The 20,553-nt window shown below is 49.9% G+C and overlaps 1 protein-coding gene across 1 annotated transcript in view; it reads left to right on the top strand.

The window, feature by feature from the left end:
- Positions 1 to 607: 607 nt before the first annotated feature.
- RHOF (ras homolog family member F, filopodia associated) overlaps positions 608 to 20,553 on the top strand; it is a 46,578-nt gene continuing 26,632 nt past the window's right edge. The window contains 2 exon segments of the mRNA XM_036741115.1: positions 608 to 939; positions 941 to 1,044. Coding sequence (XP_036597010.1) covers positions 916 to 939; positions 941 to 1,044 — 128 coding nt within the window. The 5' untranslated portion in view covers positions 608 to 915.

Below are 20,553 nucleotides of genomic sequence, written 5' to 3'. Positions count from 1 at the left end.
CTCCTGCTGCAGCTGCGAGTCCTGGAGCAGGAGGTGGCTTCGCTGAGCTGCAGGGCCTGTCCACGCCTGGCTTGGCTCTGGGTAAATCATGCTTTCGGGCTCAGTTGGAGTGGGGTTAGGGTTGGGGTTGGGGTTTTTTTTTGTTTTTTGGTGTGATTTTTTTTCTTTCTTTCTTTTGCATAGGTCTAGGTTTTAATTTTTTTATCTTCTCCCGAGCACCAGCTTGCAGGGTCGTCGGGGCAAGTTGGGCGGGGGACTGGGAGCCAGCTTTCCCTGGGCTTCTGTTTGCTAAGCCAGCAGGCTTGGAGGGGAAAGAAAAGACAGGCGCCATTTCGTGCGCTGGAGGCTGCTGCTTCGTGCTAGAGGAGGGGGGGTGGGGTGCGGAGGGAGGGCGGTGGCTGCTGGTGGGGGAGGGGATCGGAGGGGAGGGCGGGCTGACTGTAATCAGAGAGCCCGGGGCCCGGGCCAGCCACCGCCTCCTCCTCCTCCTCCGCCTCCTGCGAGCTCTGCGCTCCGGTGGGGGAGGGGAGAGCTGCTCTTAAAGCCGTAGGCAGCTTCCCCTCCCCCAGCCGCAGACAAAGGGGAGGGGGAAGGAAGGCTGTGGGGGATGGGTGACCCTGGGAGATCCCTTTCCTCTGACGGTCTCCTCCCTTCCAGAGCCTGTTCTGTTTTTTAAGCTTCCTCGGGGACCGGGGAGCCAGTTCCCCCTGCCTCTTACGAGGCCCCCAAACCAGGGATCGAAGCCACTTGGCTCTGAATTGAGATGGGGGGGCGGGCAGCAACTGGGTGTTCAGAGAGAGGCCGACCCTTCTCTGTCCAGTTCTGCAAAGTCCTTCTCAGGGTCAGCCCTCCCAGGCAGACAGCCACCCTGAGAGAGGCAGTCGAGGGTTGGGTGAGACCTCAACCTATTGGGTGATGACCTTGGTTGTTTTTCCCCCTCTCAACCCCCCCACCCATTCCTAGTCAGGATGCTCAGAAACTCGGGGCTCACTTGGATACCTGGGACACACCGAAGCAGGCGGAACCAGCCAGGGGTAAGAGTGAGTGCCCAGGGTCCGACCCGATCTTAGCCTTCCCAGCCACATGTTCTCCTGTTCAGTATGTTCAAGCCTCCCCCTCTCTTAAGAAATGAACCCCAAGTTCTGGGTGGGGCCGGGGGGTTGGCACCAACAAAGACGAGTTCCCTTGCCGTAACTGGATGTCTAGGGACCTAATTCCAAAGATGAAACCCTGGTTTCTCATTTACTGGATGGTCTTTGGGGTTCCCCCTGCTCCTCATCTCCTGCCCTAATGGTGACCCTGGGCTCTGGCACATCCAGCCTGGGTTTCAAGGAAGCTCTCCAGGACTTGGCAAGGGCAGAGCACCCCAAAGAAACCCCAGCCCCTGGAGAGAATTGGGAACAGTTCCTTATTCAGGGGAGGTGGTCGGGCAAAGTTGGGCAGCCCACTTGTGGGCTCCTCGCTGATTTCTGCACTCTGAAGCCATTCGGTAAGTCCCTTTGCTCTCAGAGCCTTTTTCTCCCAGTGTGGGTGGGGAGGAGGGCTGAAGCAACCTTGGAAACCAGCTTTATAAATGGCAGCGGTTTCCGGCCTCCTCTCCCAGTGAAAGGCTTTTGGCGGCTCTCTTTCTCCGATCCCCTCCCCCTCACTCCCTCCAGCCCCTCCACAGACCCTGGCATGTCAGTTTTTCAGCAGAAGAGGCTTGTTCAGAAAGTTATAAACCTCATGCTTGAGGACCTAAGGATTCCGACTCCACAATAAAAACAGGAAAAACATGTTGGTCTTTGTATGTTTGCTCAGTTCTGGAGCTGGCAGTAAACAACCTCCTTCCCCCTTTGCTGGATGAGGCCCTATCTTTCCCCTGGGCCTCCCAGAACAGTGACCAAGGTCACAGAACCTTCCGAGCTTTTCAGATTCTTGGCCTTTGGCCCTGGCTCCCCACCCCCCTCCCCCACAGCCGACATGGCCTTTCCCTGTCTTCAGTACCCCACCCCCAGCTGAATTCCTTTGAATTTGCTTTCCTGGTTTACTATAACCAAAGAAGGGGGTCTTGTGGACTCCCCACATGGGCTTCATCGACGGTTACTTCTGGGGTTGGCTTTAAAGAGTGTGACTCTCTTGTGGGCTGGACCCAGCGGCCTGGAAAATCTTTTGAGGCCGACCTTGGCCCAAGAGCCAACTTTGGGCTGCCCGAAGTTCTTCTAGCCAGAGGGCCTGGGCCCCTTTGATTTGCCAGCCAAATGATGGAAGACAGCTATTGGGACCCTCAGCACACCTAGCAAGAACGGGGGGCCGACCCCCAGGTGCCTTCCCAGCTTGGCCACAAGGTAGGTCGCCTGCCTGTCCCTTACCCACGTGGTGCTGTGCCTCCTTCCGTGCCCCCCCCCCCCACCTTTCCCCTTGAGTGGAGGCTGATTTGAGGAAGGAAAATAAGCCCCCAACCAGAGTGGGGGGTGCTGTAGGGAGCTGCCGTACTTTGGCCGCCTCCTTGAGGCCCTGGGCCCCCTCGCTGACTGGTGGAGCCGTGAACCTGCTTGGCCTGTTCCTGGCCCTCCTGCCCTTCCCCTCCCCCAGTGGAGATGTGAGTGGTGTTTCGTACTTGGCAGCCAAGCCCGTGCTGTGAGTCTATCCACCCCCCTCCCTCCCCCCGTCTCTTCTGCAATCGCTGGCCTACCGTATTTACTGGCATAAGGACGGTCCTGGGGGGGAGGGGAGGAAGAGGATATGACCTCTTGGATTATGTGGCCGGGCTGTTTGAGGAAGGTATGTAACCCTCGTGTCATTACGGTAACTTTCTCTCCCGATCGGCCCCCGGTCTCTAAGAAAATGGCCTGGGGAGGTGGGGTAGCTGAGGAAGCCCACCTGTAGTGAGGGCCCGAGGCTTGCCCTCCCGGCTCCCCCCCCCCCTTCCCTGAGCTGTCTCCACCTTTCTCTCCCTCGGACCAGAAAGCACTTACTAGATAGAGATCTTCCAAAGCCCGATACTTGGCTTAACTTAGTAAATGTTCTATCTAATCCAAGTTTGACCAGAAGAGGAAACTGAGGCTCCATTCAGACCCTCTTTGCCTGCCCAAAAGTTAGACTACAATGAGGGAAGGAAGATGGGTTATTTGCCTAAACCTCCTTTCCTCCTTTCCTTTTGTCCTCAGTACCTCGCCCACAGGTGTTTAAATGTTTGAACTAAATGAGCGAGATTAAAACCCAAGATTTAGGATCATTGATTCAGACCTGAACTTCGCCTTATCAAGCATCTAGCCCTGCCCCTGGGCATAACAGATAAGGATTGACTTAGCCTCAGTTCCATTCTCTTGAAAGGGATCTCTGAAGCCAACCAACTCAACCCTTTTTACCAATGGGGAAACTGAGACCCAGAGATAAATTTGAACTCAGATCTTTTAACTTCAAATGTAGCGCTCTGGTTTCAGCCCCAGCTCATCTCTTTTCCTGCTGACCCATCTGGACTCTCTTCTGTCTCCCACCCTTCTGCCCCAGGCCTAGTGACCCCTCCCTCCTCTCCGTTTACCCTCCTGATAGATTTAAGTATCTTAGGTGGCTGTCTCTGATTGTATGGGAATTCCCAGCCTCCCTGCTCCTCTGCACTTTTATCAGGCCCCATCCATATTTGGAATATTCCTGGAGTAGGGGATTTTGGATCCCCAAGCCCCTTGGGGTCCAGCCCAGCGCCACCCCTTGGCTGCTGAGGTGGCCTTGGGCTTAGACTTTTCTCTTTTGGCCTCGCTTTCTGCCTTGGTAAAGTGACAATAGTACCTGCCTTTCCCTGTCCCCTACTGGGTTGTAGTTGGGAGGGTCAGCTGAGATAATGACCAGCTGAGGGCTTTGAAAAGCCTTAGGAAGCTTTTTACAAATGCAAACCTCTGGTATTCTAATTTCAGCTGTGGGAGGGGCTGGTGTGAGGCTTCTGCTGACTGAGGAGGTCACTGTGAGGGATTTGGGGTCAGATCTCCTTTTTAAGTAGGGCAGAAGCTGGGAGGGGGGGGAGTAGGCCCAGGAGCCCACCTTCTGGAGCTGCCCCCACCGGTCCTGGGAGGATGTGCTAGCCTGCTGAGGTTAAAGGTTAACTGGGGGTGTGGGCCCTCAGGGGGTATGAAATGACTTAGCCCACCCCCGGCCTCTGAAGTGGGGACTCTGGGCCAACCCTTTCACCGCTTGTTAATGAGGGCCCCTTTGCTGGGGCCGGGTAACTCGTAAACAGTTAAAATAATTCCTTGCTAAACTGTGGGACGCTGCCACCCCGTACCCCGGGAGTTCAGAGAAGGGTTAGAGCTGGGGAGAGACCGGGGATTCCAGGCACCCTGCAGGCAGGGGGATGGGCCTGGGCTCTCCCTCCTTCCCTTCCCCCCTCCCATCCTTTCTTCCTTTCCCCCGTTCTTCTCTCCCCAGGTGAATTTCTGAGAGTCCATGACTTTGGATGAGAAAAAATTCTCTATTTTCAGTACACCTTTCTTTATGCATTTTTAAATGTTCTTCTGAAAAGAGGTCCATGGGCTCTCAGAACCCCCCTCTCCCCCCCCCAAAAAAAAGTTAACATCTTTTGCTTCAGAGCCTGGGCTTGTAGTCAGGATGACCTGGGTTCAGATCTTGCCCCAGACACTTGTAGGCCCAGTGACCCTGGTCACTTAACTGAATTTACTCGCTTTCCTCATCTGTAAAGTGAAGGGTTGGACACTGGCCTCTAAAGTCCTGTTCAGCTCAGAATTGCTGAGTTTTTGCTCCACCTTTTTCTTTTCTTCCTCTTCTCTTTTTACTTTCATTTCTTCCTGACTCCCTTTCTCTGTGAGCTTTTACAGCTGGAGAGAACATCATAAATCACCGAGACTGTCTGCCTCATTTTGTGGAAGAGAGTAGTTGAGGGGCTGTTCCAGAGTCTCTTAGATGGTACACGTGGGGGGAGCCAGGATTCGAACCCAGATCCATTGATTCCAAAGCTCTATTTCCTAGATCTCTTCCATAATACAAATTACCCAAGGCCACACAGGCAGTAGGCCCCAGAGCAGGGGTTTAGACTGGTGACCTCTGACTCCAAAACAGAAACTCCTGTCATTTCTGTACCTTTCCACCCTCCTTTCTCAGTGACCGGTGGACAGGTTCGGGGTCATACCCAGCCTCAGCTCATCGAAGGCCTGAACCCACCAGGGCAGTTCCCTGACCCTCCCCTTTTCCCCTTCCCATTTGTCACATGGTCATAGATTATCATCTTGGTGTGAAATGTCCAGGCTGGTGGAGTCCTAGGCTTAGAGTTAGTAAATGTGAGATCCTGGGTGAGTCATTTAACCGAGCCCCAGAAAAATCTGCTCATGATGATAATGGTAACAGCTAACATTTATGTAGCCCTTCTGCGGGCCTGGCTCTGAGATGGGCATTTTGCAAATATTATCTCGTTGGAGCTTCACAGCCCCAGGAGGGATATGCTGCTGTGATCTCCATTTCACAGATAAGGACAGTGAGTCAGAGGTCACCCACCCCACCTAAAAAGTGGGATTTGAATTTAAAGCTTTTTGACTCCAGGTCCATTGCTCAATGGCGCCCCCTAGAGCATCTATCTCAAAGTGAGAATCCAGTGAGTTGGTGAATTTCTAGAAGTCTTTGTAAACTTTAAAGTACTGTGTGAATATTAGCTGCATAATTATTACCCTCAGTGACTGAAAGGCCACCTCTGACACTTAGGTTCTGTAATCTTGAGCCTCTCTCAGCCTCAGTTTCCTCCTCTGTGAAATGGGCGTAATTATCCCGTTAGCACCTCCCTCACTAAAGTGTGAGGCCGAGACAGGAAGGTGTACTTTGTGGGCTGGTCTCTGGCCCCTGTCTAAGTGTCAGTTGTGGTCACTGTGAGGTGGAGGATGCCTTCTCCTCAGTGGTGTGCCCCTCGTCCTCAGAAGCCGGGTAGCGGCTGGTGTTCTCTGGGGAAAGTTAGTGGTCGCTAGAGTTGACTCTTCATTTGGGCTGGGGGGGGATACATTTGGGTTTTCAGAGGGGATCTGCTGTCCCACATCCTTTCTGTCTGTCTGTCTTCTTACTAGGCCAGAAACTTGGCTATGTAACTAACACAGGGCAAGTTCTTTGAGGTCCTGAGACTGTAGACTTGGAGCCGCTGGTGACCTCAGGCAGAGGTCAGTCACCTGGTCTGACCCCCTTCATTTTACACACGAAGGAGATGGAGTCTCAGAGAGAGGCAATCGCTTGCCCAGAGTCACACAGAGGGAGGCATAGAGCTTGGATTTGAATCCGGGTCCTCTGATTTTAACTCCTTTCCCTGATGTGCCACAGGGTCATCTTTGCTTCTAGGCCTTCATTTTCTCATCTTTAAAATTAAAAAATTGGGTGATCTCTAATGTCCCCTTCTACCCTCAGTGCTCTACGGGGAGACAGTGGAAAGAGCCCTGGATTTGCACGGGAGGAGCTGAGTTCAAATCCTGACTGCCATTTACGGCTTCTGAGATCCAGGTGTCAGGTGCTCCATCCATAAAAGGAAGGGAATAAGGGGCAGCTAGGTGGCGCAGTGAGTAAAGCACCCGCCCTGGAGTCAGGAGGACCAGAGTGTTCAAATCCGGCCTCAGACACTTGACACATTTAGCTGTGTGACCTTGGGCAAGTCACTGAACCCCAATCGCCTTGCCTTCCCCTCTCCTAAAAAAGAAGGGGTTACAAGAAGTCAGTACATGCAGAAAGGGGAAGGAACACCAAACCTGGAACCAGAGGACCAATTTTGATTGTCACTTACTGGAGGTGTGACCTTGGTCAAGTCTCTTTTCCCCAGCTTGCTCTAACATGAAGGCATTGGATCAAATGGCCTCTGAGGTTTCTGCTCTCTCTGGGATACTTTGATTCATTCAACACTTTTATTTTCAGGAGAATGGGTCACCGTGGAAGGAGTCCTGATTTTGGCACCAGAGGAGCCTGGGCATCCTTCCCAGCCCTGCTGTTTGGGAGGCAGTGTGGTTCCACGGAAAGAAGGATGGATAGGCTCAGGATGTGGCTGGCTTCCCATCTCGGCTCTTCTGCTTCTTACCTGTGTGATCACAGGCAAGTGTTTTAGCCTCTCTGGGCCTCGGTCTTCTCACCTAGAAAATGGGTTTCTTCCAGCTCTTAAATGGATGATCTTGGGACACACACACACACACACACACACACACACACACACACACACACACCCGCAAAACAATCCCTGCCCTCTAAGAGTTTTCACACTGCATTCAGCAGTAAGCACCTACTGTCAGGCACTGTGCTAAGAAAGAAGGCAGGTGTCAGTTCTCGCCTTGAGAGGACCTCCCGATGTAACAAGAGAACTACATACGTACAAGAAATACATGGTGTGGGGGGCAGGTGGGTAGGACACTGGCCCTGGAGTCAGGAAGACCCCAGTTCAAATCCGGCCTCAGACACTTTATTAGGTGCGTGACCCTGGGCAAGTGATTGCCTCAAAAAAAAAATCAGTATCAGATAAATGGGAAATAACACTGGGGTAAAGGCATTAGAAGTAGGGGAAGGGTGGGAATATCATTGTATAAGGTATCTCCCCACCCCCCAATCTCTGAGGCCTTCTGTTACTGGCCTCTATATGAGGTGAAGGTCTTTTCCTCTCTTCCTCATTTTATAGAAGAGGAAACAGTGAATAAAGCATTTATTAAGCGCTTAACTGTGTGCAAAGCCTTGTATTGAGGGCTGGAGATAGGAATAAGGTGAATAATCCTTGCTTTGAGGGAACTCACATTTGAATTTGGGAGACACGAAAGGTTTCAGCTACAAGGCAGCTGTGGCCCACAAAGTGGAAGTTGATACAGAAGCCCGGGCAGCATTTGAACTCTGGTCTTTCTCCTTTCTTTCCTAGGCCCTACAGTGCTCCTCTTTTTATAATAAAGGTCATTAAAGGAAGTCTTTGGGAAGAGGCACAGATCAGGGATGTAGAACCTTGACCTTCCTTCCCCTGGCTGTGTCTTTTAAGTTTCTCTCAACTTTTCTTCCCATTTTCATGGTTTGATCCATTCTCATCTCATGAGAGAGATTGAGACACCTTTGAGATCCCTCGTCTGCCTCATTTTACAAGGGACGCAACAGTCTTCAAGAGCTGAAGGGATTTACCTACGGTCACATAAGGTGGTAAGTGATAAAGAGTTGAGATTTGAACTCAGATCCTCTTATCCGAGATCCATCCCTCTTTACACCATCCCATCCTACCTCCCAAGGAGCAGGAATGGTTGCCTGTGAGCCTCTGGTACCAAATCTAACATTCCCTACCCTGGACTCCATCAGGGTGCTAACAAGTGACATGACTTCTATTCCGTAGACATGGATGAGATCTTATTATAGGTCCTTTGGCTGACCCATCCCAGGAATTCTTAATTGTTATAGTAGAGGAAGGTCCCCTGGCGAGGGCAGAGGGAATGATGGTCCAGAAGGGGGCTGTTGGAGGAGAGGTGAGTGCCGCCTGCCCTGGGAGTGAGCGTTTAGCATCCAGTCAGCTCTCTGCTACATCCTTCTCCAGGGCACACAAGCTCCCACCATCCCTGCTTATGTTCACAACCCCCTGGCAGTCTGTCTCCCTAGTCTTTTTGCCCGGTGTGCCCAGTGAGCAGACTGTCTTCAAGCTTTGATCTGGAAGAACCGAGTTATTTCAAAGTTGGTCTTAGGCAGGCAGACGGTAAACACTTGTTAAGCACCTACTGTGTGCAGACACTGACCTGAGATCTGGCAATAATATTCACGGTGCCAGCCACACAGGGCTGCTGAGAGGAGCAAATGATAGGACATGGGGGCAGGGAGGGGTGAAGAAGCAAGATTTAAATGTTGGCTGTTTTCCCCCCTTGGGAAGGACTGAGCATGGCAAGGCCTGGCCTCCTGGAGAGTGGAGAGGACAGCTGCTCCCTCCATGTGTCCGGCACTCAGCCTGGCCAATTTGGCATTCTTGAGAAAGCAACCGGTCTGACGTAGCCAGCTGGGTGAGAATGGCCGAGTGAGAAGTCAATCCATTCAGCCTAAGTGGGAGATCTGGGGCTGGGGGAGGTGGGGTCAGGGACAGGCTGCTGGCTTGGAGGAGCTAGCCCTGACTCAGGCTTATCCCACCAGGAGCCTGCAGCATAGTTGGGCAGAGCTGAATGGTAGACTCTCATGGCTGGCCAGAACCTTCCATGGATTTCCCTCCTGGATTTGTGGGATTCCACAAGGATTATGGTAGAGAGAAATGGGTTCAAATCCTGCCCCTGGCATTTGCTAGCTGCGGTAGGCAAGCACGGTACAGGACACAGAGGCTTTAGGATCCGAGGGCCTGGCTTCTCACCCTTCTGTTACCACCTTGGACGAGTCCTTCCTCCTCCCTGGGCCTCAGTTTCCCCATCATTAAAATGAGGATATTAGACTAGATGACCCGAGTTTCTGATCTGACGGTGGACAGGTTTCTGAGCCTCAGTTTCCCTGTTGGTAAAATGAGAATGGTGCTGTAGGACCTGCCTCCCAGGGTTGTTGGAGGATCAAATTTGATCACGTAAATAAGTGTACTTTGTAAACTCTTAAGGCACAATATAAATGTCTGCCATTTGTTATTATTTTAAATGCTTTTGGGGCCAGCTTAGTTAAAGAAAGACTTCCTCCTGCAGGTTTTCCTTGCTGTTCATAAGAATCAAGGAGAAACTGCATGGCTTTGGCGACCATGGCGGCCTGTGTTCAAACCTTCTCTCTACTCCTGACTGCCTGTGTGGCCCTGACCTCTCTCTAGGCCACAGTTGATTAAAGACATTAAGTAGAGGCCCTTTCCAGCTCCAGCTGTTTGATCCAGTGACAAATTGTATGACCATGGGCAAGTTTTTTACTTAGGAGCCTCATCCTCCCCCATCTGTAAAAGGGAGACCATACCTGTAAGTGCCCACCTCATGGGATTCTTGTGATCGGTCAAGGTAAGGTATATAAAGCCATTGCAGATTTAAAACCTCTTTAGTAATATCCGTCATTATTTTAAAAACCCAGCAGGTTTGTTCAGAGTAGGATTTGCCTGGGCAGCTAAAATCTCATTTTAGTCATAGGGTCTTATAGGTGAAAGGAAATTGGGAGATTATCTGAGCCAAGCAGCTATGCTTTACTCCCCCCATTCCATTTTACAGATGGAGAAACTGAGGCACAGAGATGTTAAGTGATTTTTGCCAAGGTGTCATGGAAAAACTGGATTTTGATCATGGACACATTCCCCCAGGACCTAGAGCTGGGTGTTACTTTATTTACCAGGCTGGGCCTCTTATTCCTCCCCCCCGCCCTTAGCCCTGTAGGAATAGGCATAATGGTTTCCTAACAAAGAAGAAATTCTGTGGGAGATCACCAGTCAGTCAGCATTTATTGCTGCTAAGTCTTTTTTTCAGTCTTGTCTAACTCTTCATAATCCCTCTTGGCAGAGATACTGGAGTGGTTTGCCATTTCCTTCTCCAACTCATGTTACGATGAGGAAACTGAGGCCAACAGGGTTAAATGACTTGCCCAAGGTCACACAGCTAGTAAGTGTCTGAGGCCGGATTTGAACTCAGGAAGATGAGTCTTCCTGACTCCACTCTATCCACTACGGCGCCACCTAGCTGCCCCAAGTATTTATTAAGCACCATTTATTTGCCAGACACTGTTTGGGGCTGGGGATAGGGAGACAAAAGTGCTTCACTCTTCCCCCGTAGCACATTTCCCGTGGAGGATCCAGGAAGTGGGGGAATGTTTCTTTTCTTTGGCGTTCCTCTAATGCCTTTATTTCTAACCTACCGTGGGCAAGACCCTGCCCTTCTTTGTCCCACACCTAGGTGCGTAGGTCCTTCCTCATCTTACCCTCAGAGCTCATTTCATCCAGCCTCCTCATTTGTCAGATAGGGAACCTGAGGCTCATAGAGGTGAGGGCAAAGAGACAGAACCCGGAACCAGGATTTAGTCAGGCTGCCCAGCCACTCCAGATGCGATGGATGTCTACCCCCCACTGTACTTGGGCATCCTGGGAATTTAGAGCTAAGAAGCATCTTGGAGATTGGCTCGTGATTTCAACACTGGCAAGGCTATAAGGGACCATCTAGTCCTACTCTCTCATTTGGCAGATGGGGAAACTGAGGCCCAGAAATGTTAAGTGACGTCTGCAAAGTCACACAGACGGGATTTGAACCTAGGACCTTTGATTCTGAAGTCAGTGCTTTTTTTCCTACTACATGCCGGGCCCATACAGTCATCCTAGTTGCTGCCTTCTGAATGCTCACACCATACTGAGCCTTATTACCTTTTGCTGAAAGCTGTGCCTCCCTTCACACAGCCCAAGTTCGTGTTACCTGTCCTTACTGCTGCTGATGACTCAGAGTTGGTGGTCCACTGAAACCCCCAGATCTTTTTCAGATGATTTGTGTTCTAGTCAAATTTGCTGTTTTTAAATCCAAGCATAAGACTCTTTTTATTCATCCATATTAAATTTTATTTTATTAGATTTGGCCCAATGTTCTGTTAGGTCAGAATCTTTTTTTTTTTTTTAATTTAAATACTCTCATCCAAAGTGTTTAGCTGTCCCTCCCAGCTTTATTAGATCCTGTAAATTTGCTAAGCGTGCTATGTATGCAATGTTCCAAGTCATTGATAAAAATTTTAACCAGCCCTGGACCGAGCACAGATCTCTGGGACACTCTACTGGAGACCTCCTGCCAAACCGACCTCGGATTGTTGGTGTCTGCTTGGACTCATTCCAGATCTAGCTAATTGCAGGACCATCTAGCCAACACCTCCGTGTCCTCCCCAAGAACACCCTGGGAGACTTTGATAAAATCTAGGAAAACCACATAGCCCTTCTTGGCTCTAACAGTTCAGTCCAACCCTCTTATTTACCAGGTGAGGAAACCAAGGCCCATAGAGGTCAGGAGGTCAATAACAGACTGGAGACCAAGGCTTCTGAGTCCAGGTCGAGCGGTCTTCACGTGGCTGCTTCTGTCTTTCCCTCCCTTCACCTGGAGGCACTCACATGTATGAGATGAGGCCACCCTCTCTCACTCAAGTCACCTTTCCAGGTCTATTAAAAGACTGAGTCCCAGAAGTGAGGTGTCCTCAGGTCTGAGAGGTGGTTACTGTTAAGTCCTTTCAATCATGTCTGACTCTCCGTGACCCCATTTGGGGTTTTCTTGGCAGAGATACCGCAGTGGTTTGCCATTTCCTTCTCCAGCTCATTTTACAGATGAGGAAACTGAGGCAGACAGGGTGAAGCAACTCACTCAGGGTCACACAGCTAGTAAGTGTCTGAGGCTGGATTTGAACTCGGGTTTTCCTGACCCCAGGCCCAGTGTTCTATCCGTTATGGCGCCACCTACCTGCCCCCATGGTATATGTCGTTGAGGCTTTCTTGGTAAAGATACTGTAGTGCTTCGCCATTTCCTTCTTTGGTTCATTTTACAGATGAGGAAACTGAGGCAAACAAGGTTAAGTGACTGGCCCAGGTTAACATAGCTAGTAAGTGTCTGAGGCTGGATTTGAACTCGGGTCTTTCTGACCCCAGGGGCTGCTCTCTGTTCACTGCCCCCACTTAGATGTCTTTGAAATCTGGAAGATTTGAGTTGAAATCCTACCTCAGCCTCCAGTTGTCTGACCTTGAGGCAGGTCACGGGGTTCTCCTTAACCTCTCTGAGCCTCTGTTTCATCATCTGTAAAATGGGACCTGTCATCGCACTTAACCTCTCAGCATCGTTGTGAGGATAAAATGAGGTAACATTCGTTATTAATGGTAGTAGTAATCTTGAATCTTCCCAAGCTTTCAGCAAGGAGTCCTGCTCATGGTGTTTAATAGATGCCTGTGAGGGAATTAGTTTAAAAATGTGCCTCCTATCTGCCCCTCACCCCAAGGGGCGGCTGGGTGGAACCGTGGTTGGAGTCCACCCTCAACACGCTTCCTAGCTGTGTGACCCTGAACAAGTCACTTCACCCTGTTTGTCTCAGTTTCCTCATGTGTGAAATGAGCTGGAGAAGGAAATAGCAAACCACTCCAGCATCTTTGCCAAGAAAACCCCAAATGGGGCCGAAAAGAATCGGGAGAACTATGACGGAAAGAAAAATCTCCCCTCCAGGGCCATTAGTCGGGTTCTCTTATCACTAATGACACCTTAAATTTACAATTTTACATCGTGCTTCCCAAAGCAACCTGCAAAGCTCAATCAGAAAACAGGTGCCTGCTGGGTGCATGTTGACTTAGAAAACCACAAATTAACATTATCTGTGTCATATTGTATTCTTTTATTTATTTTGTTGACCATTTCCCTGGTGAAATTTTAATCTGGTTCAGGCTGCTCTGGTAAATTTGCTTTAAATTTTACAAAGCTTGGTACAAATATCTCATTTGAGCTTCAGAAGTGGGGGGCTACCATTTTCACAGATTTCTAAACAGGCTGTTTAGAGGGGCATCTAGGTGGATAGAATGCTGGGCCTAATCTGACCTCAGATACTTACTAGCTGTGTGATCCTGGACAAGGCATTTCACCCTGTTTGCCTCAGTTTCCTCATCTGTAAAATGAGCTGGACTAGGCAAACCACTCCGGTATTTCTGTCAAGAAAACCCAGATGGGGTCACGAAGAGTTGGACACAACTGAACAACAAATAAGAAACTGAGGCTGAGGTGAGTGACTTGCCCAGGGTCACACATCAAGAAATATTTGTGGTCGCATTTGAACCCAGATCTGTCTCTGAGTCCAGCCCAGTTTAGGCCAGGATCACCTCTTGCCTGTACTGTGGCAGCAGCTTACTCATCAGCCCCAATTTTCCAGTCACCCCGGCACCCAGCTGCCAGATGGGTATTCCTAAAGCACATAAACGTCAGTGTCTCCTTCCTTCGGCCAAAAAAAAAATAAATAAACCTGTTTGTCTTTGAAAACCCTCCACAGTTTGGCTCTGGCCTGCTTTTCTGGGCTCATTACACAGTCCTGTCTTTCCCTCTACCTTCCAGCCAAACTGGCCTCTGCCGTTTTCCAGATGGGAGACTCAGCCCTTCCCCCACCTTCTTCCCTGTGTATTTGCCGCAGGCATGGATATACTCCATGGCCTGCACCAGGGCATCTGCCTTAAGATACTGCTGCTGGCACAGCTGATGTGAATTTGGGCAGTCAGGGAACCAACCACCTGGGACTTCAGTCTCTTCTTGGAGATAAGAGGGTTGGAGAAGTCGCCCTTCAAGACCTCACCTCCTCTTTCCAAGAATCTCAGGCCTCTGTAAGTTACTTTGTATATCATTTGTTTCTCTTTCTCACCAAGCCAGGTTTCTTACAACAATCTGTAAATGATTGTGGTTCTGATGTTTCCTTGGAGTGGGTTGATACATAGTACATGCATACATAATATAGCCACAAATGTTACGCTGAGTGAGAGGATGGTGCTTAATTCAGAGGGTCTGAGAGGTAAGATTTTGTCGTTCAGTAGCGTTGACCGCATTTGGAGTTTTCTTGGCAGAGATACTGGGGTGGTTTGCCATTGCCTTCTGCAGCTCATTTTACAGAGAAGGAAGCTGAGGCAGAGTTCAGTGACTTGCCCAGGGTCACACAGCTAGAAAGTGTTTGAGGCCAGATTTGAACTTCTGACGCCAACCCCAATGCTCTAGCTCCTGTGCCACTTAGCTGCCTGAGGTAACATTAGTGGCGGTATTTATCCTGGATCTCAGATCACCCCTATTGCATGCAAGAGTGTCCCTGGCTTCTCCCGCTTCCCAATTCCCTTCTCGCTGCCCTGGAAACATAAGCAGGAGAAACAGCTTCCATGGCTGGGGAGACCCAAGTCCTGGGGCGTGGAGTCTGCTGCCCCCTAGTGGGCCCGACATACATAGGCTAGCCTCCCAGTAGACCCCGCCGCCCTCTAGTGGTCGGCCATTTCCAGGCCAGAATTCTCAGCTGCACTAAAGAGGAAGTTGTTGATTAACCAGGCATTCATTTCAGTGTCTTCTCTGCTGTGAGCAGAGGCAAAGAATGAAGCAGCCGAGTGCCTTCAAAGAGCGTCAAGGTCAAATTTGTCCAGCCATTGGACAATGCCTCTGCCCACCCATCTTTATTCTCCCACGTTCCCATGAGCAGAGCCCTGGCCTGGGTGTCAGGGGTTCCTTTTAAATTGTTGTGGTCCAGAATTTGGCATTTTGTGGCGGCTGTGGTCAAGTCATTTCCCCTCGTCCCTTAACTAAATTTAGGCGTTTTCAGTAGGTGTCCATTAAAGTCTCTTCCCCTCCCCTTCCACACCCTCTGGGCAAGACCCTGGTGGCATAAATTTACACCTAAAAAGGGACCTTATTAGCCAGCTCATTTTACTTCCCAGGAAGTTGAGACCCAGTGACTTTTGCCTGAGGGCACCCAGCTAGTAACTGTTCCTAGGGTAGGAGCTCTAGAGCTCACAGGTTGTCCAGTCAAACCCTTTTCTTTTACAAAGGAGGAAACAGGCCCAGAGAGCTGAGGTCTGCCGAAGGACACACATAGGGTCATGGCTGTGGAGGTGGAAGGGGCTTCAGAGGCAGCTAGTACAACCCTTTCCATTTAGGAAACTGAGGCACAAGATAAGTAAGTGACTCGGCTAAGGTCATAACGAGTAATAAGCGATGCAGCCAGGGTTCAAGGTCAAGTCCCCTGACTCTAAACCCAACACATTTCCGCTCAGGCAAGCCGCTTCCAAACTCATTTTATTGATAAGGAAATGGGTCCACAGAGGTTAAGGGACACAGAGACAGCAAGTCATGTAGCTGGTTCTCCAACTCCAGAATCTACAAATTGGGACTACTCGTACCTGACCTTGCAAGACAGATGTGAAACTTCATTTTGGGTAACTCCTGTTTCTGTGGTAGCTGGTGGTTTACAAGGTACCTTCCTATCCATTCTTGTCTTGCATATATAGAAACTTAGGCCACAAAGACTTGCCCTGGGTCACATAAAATGTAAAAACAGGGCAGAGGCTTTTGTTTTTGTTTTTGTATCCACAGTGACTGGCACATTTATTTTCCCGGCTTCCCTCTTAGCCTCCTTCTGGTTTCACTATGAGCCTTGGCTGAAATCTCACCTCCTATAAGAGTCTTTCTCATCTTCTAAAGTTGCATTCTGTCTCTGAATGTATCTAGTATATGCATCTTAACTTACACCTTGTCTCTCCCATTATGGCAGCTAGGTGGTGCCGTGGTGCATGGAGCACCTGGCCTGAAGTCCAGAAGACTCCTCTTCATGAGTCCAAATGCGGATTCAGATATTTGCTAGCTGTGTGACCCTGGGCAAGTCACTCAACCCTGCTGGCCTCAGTTTTCACATCTGTGAAAATGAGCTGGAGAATAAAATGGCAAACCACTCCGATATCTTAGCCACGAAAACCCCAAATGGGTTCATGAAAAATCAGATGTGACTGAAAAACAACAAACCTCCCCCTTTAGACTGGGAGTTCTTTGAGGGCAGGGACCATTTTTTTTTTGGTATTTCCAGTGCTTAGCATAGTGCCTGGGACATAATAAGAGCTTAATAAATGACTGTTGGCTGGCTGATTTACTCAATGCTAGTTGGTTGATTGGCAGAACCAAGATTCGTGGCTCCAAGCCTGTCTAACTCAGCCCAGCCTCTACGTCACACCCCTGAGATAATGAAATGCCTTGATTTAGAGATCTGGGAGGGTGACTATTTAATTCTTGGTGTCCGTGGAGTGGAAGCAGGCCACCAATACCTTCACCCTAAGATCACCTGAGGTCTCCAGGTGGACCCTGCTGATTTTAGAAATTGAGAGAACCATTTTTGGTGTTTAGTTACCTAATTTGGGATTTTCTTGGCCAAGATCCTGGAGTGGTTTGCCATTTCCTTTCCAACTCATTTGACAGATGAGGAAACTGAGGCAAATGGGGTGAAGTGACTTATCCAAGGCCACGCAGCTAGCAAGTGTTTGAGGTGAGATTTGAACCCAGGTCTTATTCAAGGCCCAATGCGCTACCCACTGAGCCTCCTTGCTGCTTCTCGCATGAGTAAAGTTTTGCAAATCTTAAAACACTTTCTGAACTCCAGCTACTATTAGTAGAAGGGATGTTTTGCTTATCCAGCCACTCTCCCGTCCCCTGAGTTCACAGGGAAGAGACAAAGGCCCAGAGTTGGCAGGTGATTCGTGTGGGTCATATAGGTGGCAAGTGTCAGCACAGATTCCCATCAAGGACCTCTGACAATCTGGCCCCGGTGGTTATCATAAGATCAAAGATGAGCCCATCGGATAGAGTACAATCTGATTACCTGGCGTGTTGTGTTCCACCCCAAGCATCAGTCCGTCAGGTAAACATTAAGTGCTTACTGTGTGCCAAGCACTGTGCTGGACAGGGGAGTAAAGATCCTTTCCCTGGTGGATGTTGACAGACTAGAGGACATTAGAGGATGGCCAGAAGACCTGGTGGAGCTCAGTTTTAATGGAACTGGGGCTGTTTTTAGCCTGAAGAAGGCAGAGAAGACTCAGGGAGGGATCCGATGACTCTTGCAAGTATTTACAGGGTTCTTGGAGAAGTGGGTTACTTTTGATGTGCTTGGCCTTGATCAAGTTAATTCTTATTCAGAGCTTAAACTTTCTGGGGTCCTGCGCCCCTTTGGCAGATGAGTGAAGCCCGTGGACCCCTTCTCAGAATAGAAAATGAAATACACAAGATTATAAAGGAAATGAATGACTGAAAAAACAGGTAATTTTTTTCTCCTGTTCAAGCTCTCAGATCCCAGGTTAAGAATTCTTGTGCGCTCTCTCTGGAGGAGGTGAAAAGAGGAGTGGATTCGGAAATGATGTTAATAATAAAATAAAGAAGGTGAATGAAAAGTCACTTTCCTTCTCTGAGCGTTGGTTTCCCAGTGTGTGAAATGGGTATAGTTAGGTCTGCCCAGTTGCAGGTGGTCATGGGTCTAGTGCTTTGGATGGGCTGTGAGGGGGATGACCAGCCTCTTCTGGGCTTCATGAGGAGCAGGTAAGTGGGCCAGGGGGATGTAACCTGTATGTGCTGGACCAGCGTGTTGGCTGGTGGTGGGAACTGCCATGGGCAAGCTGCACTGCCAGAACTCCCAGCCTTGACACTCAGTTCTAAAGCCCCTCCCAGCCCTGACACTTGCTGTTCTAAGGCCCCTCCCAGCCTGGGACATCCCCTGTTCTGAGGCCCCTCCCAACCCTGACATTCTCTGTTCTGAGGCCCCTCCCAGCCCTGGGACATTCCCTGTTCTAAGGCCCCTCCCAGCCCTGACATTCCCTGTTCTAAGGCCCCTCCCAGCCCTGACACTCCCTGTTCTGAGGCCCCTCCCAACCTGACATCCTCTGTTCTAAGGCCCCTCCCAGCTCTTTACCTTACCATGCCCCAGTGCCCTTGACTCCAGTGCCTGTGAGAGGGGGGGTATGGTGTAAAGGAAACTGAGGTCAGTTCACTGAGAAGAGGCTGCAACCCCTGAGAAGACTCAAGGTGGAGAAATTTCCTGTCCCTGGACTGGAGGCAGCAGAACCTGTTATCAGATGGAGAGCGCTGTGGCCGTTTCCTCCCTTGATGTGGCTGAAGAAAGGATCCCTTGTCTTGAGAACAAAGGGCTTGGGCCCAAGAAATCAACTTGGGCTGGAGCATGCTGGGTGGGTGGGGGGGCTCAGGTGGCCAGCTTCCCTCACAAAGACAGCCGGCCCAGAGCCTTCCCAGTGGAGGACCTCCCCTCCCTGCCTCCTACTACCCATTCCTTGCTTCAGGCAAGGAGCCCTTGATGAGCTTATCTAGGCAGCCTTCCCAAGCCTGAGGTCCCCCACTGATCCATTTGAATGGTGATGTCAACTCTAAGTGGGAATCCCCCTGAAGGCTATGGAGGGGTACTTGGTGGTGTGAACAGGCCACAACATGCATATGTAACCAAGGAGGAACCCCACAGAACTGAAGAGTGTCAACAAGGAAATTGTAGGGGGGACAAGACAGCATAGGTCACCTGACTGATAGACTCTTCTACCTGAAGAGGTATTGCTGTGTGACCCTGGACAAGTCACTTAACCCTGTTTGCCTCAGTTTCTTTATCAGTAAAATGAGCTGGAGAAGGAAATAGCAAATCACTCCAGTATCTGCCAAGAAAATATTAAATCTAGCCTCAGATACTAGCTGTGTAATTGAGGGCAAGTCACTTAACCCCATTTGCCTCAGTTTCCTCATCTGGCAATCCTTGTCATTATCCTTAACAAGAAAACCCCAAACAGGGTCACGAAGAGCCAGACATGACTGAAAAACAACTGGAAGGGCCAACCTCTCTCTCAGAGGAGGAAACCCAACCCCTTTGGTTCCCAGTCACAGGCTCTCATTATAAGCCTGTGTTTACTTTGCAGTATCAAGATAGTTTGGACTGCTGGCCTTTTCTACCTGTAGAGAAAAGCCAATGACCTTGGACAAGTAATTCCCCCAACTCTGGCTCTAGTTCTTGAACTGAGACCAGGCCTTTCTCTGGCTGGGATCACACAACCTTTGCCCAGGCCAGTGTTAGGTTGCCTTGCTCCACCCTGCCCTGCCCTGCTTTCTTCCACTTCATGCATTGAGAAACTATACTCAAGTCAATAGTACCACTGTCTGTGGGGAAGGGTTGGTGCATCAGTGAGTTAGACCAATGGTTCCACTCACCAGATCTGATTTCCCAGATAACTCCATAGTGGGCGACTAGGTGGCGCCATAGTGCAAAGAGCCTCATCTTCATAAGTTCAGATCCGGCCTTAGACTTTTACTAGTTGTGTGAACTCGGGGCAGGTCACTTAACCCTGCTTGCCTCAGTTTCCTCATCTGTAAAGTGAATTGGAGAAGGGAATGGCAAAGCACTCCAGTGTTGCCAAGAAAACATCAATCTGGCCCCAGACACTTGCTAGCTGTGTGATTCTGGGCAAGTCGCTTAACCCTGTTTGCCTCATTTTCCTCACCTGTAAAAATGAGCTGGAGAAGGAATAGGCAAACTACTCCACTATCTTTGCCAAGAAAACCCGAATGGGGTTCATGAAGACAGGACTGAACCATAAGGAAGTCTATTCCGGCTGCCAGTCTCCCATTAGGCGCTGTTTCCTGCCTTAGAATACAAGCTCCCCGAGGGCAGAGGCTTCCCTGTGGTTGTCTTCCTGTCCCTAACATACGGCACAGAGCTCAGCAACATGTACTCTTCGTTTTCATTTGTGAAAGGACTCTAGCAACCTTTCTGGTCAAGCTGTGACTTGCCACCGCTCTAGTCCAGGCCCCCATCTCTTCTTACCTGGACAATTGCAATAGCCTCCAAGTGTGTCTCCTTGCCCCTGGGAGGGTGCAGTGGGTAGAGTGTTGGATCTCAAAGGAAGACCTGAGTTCAGGTCTAGCCTGAGACATTAGCCCTGTGACCTTGGGCAAATTCATTTGACCTCTGCATGCCTCAGTTTCCTGATCTGAAAAGTAGGGATCACAACACCTGTCTCCCAGGATTGCTGTTGAGATATTTGGAAAGCACTTTGCAAACTGTAAGTGGTGTAGATGTTAGCTCTCTTCCCCTATCCAGTCCATGATCACACAGGTGCTGATGTAATATTCCTAAAGCACAGTCTGACCATATTACTGTTGCTCGGTAAACTCAGAT

Source organism: Trichosurus vulpecula, chromosome 1 (genome assembly GCF_011100635.1).
Source record: "Trichosurus vulpecula isolate mTriVul1 chromosome 1, mTriVul1.pri, whole genome shotgun sequence".
Taxonomy (NCBI): domain Eukaryota; kingdom Metazoa; phylum Chordata; class Mammalia; order Diprotodontia; family Phalangeridae; genus Trichosurus; species Trichosurus vulpecula.
Note: the sequence above shows the minus strand (reverse complement) of the source record. Positions and strands in the feature narration are given on the sequence as shown.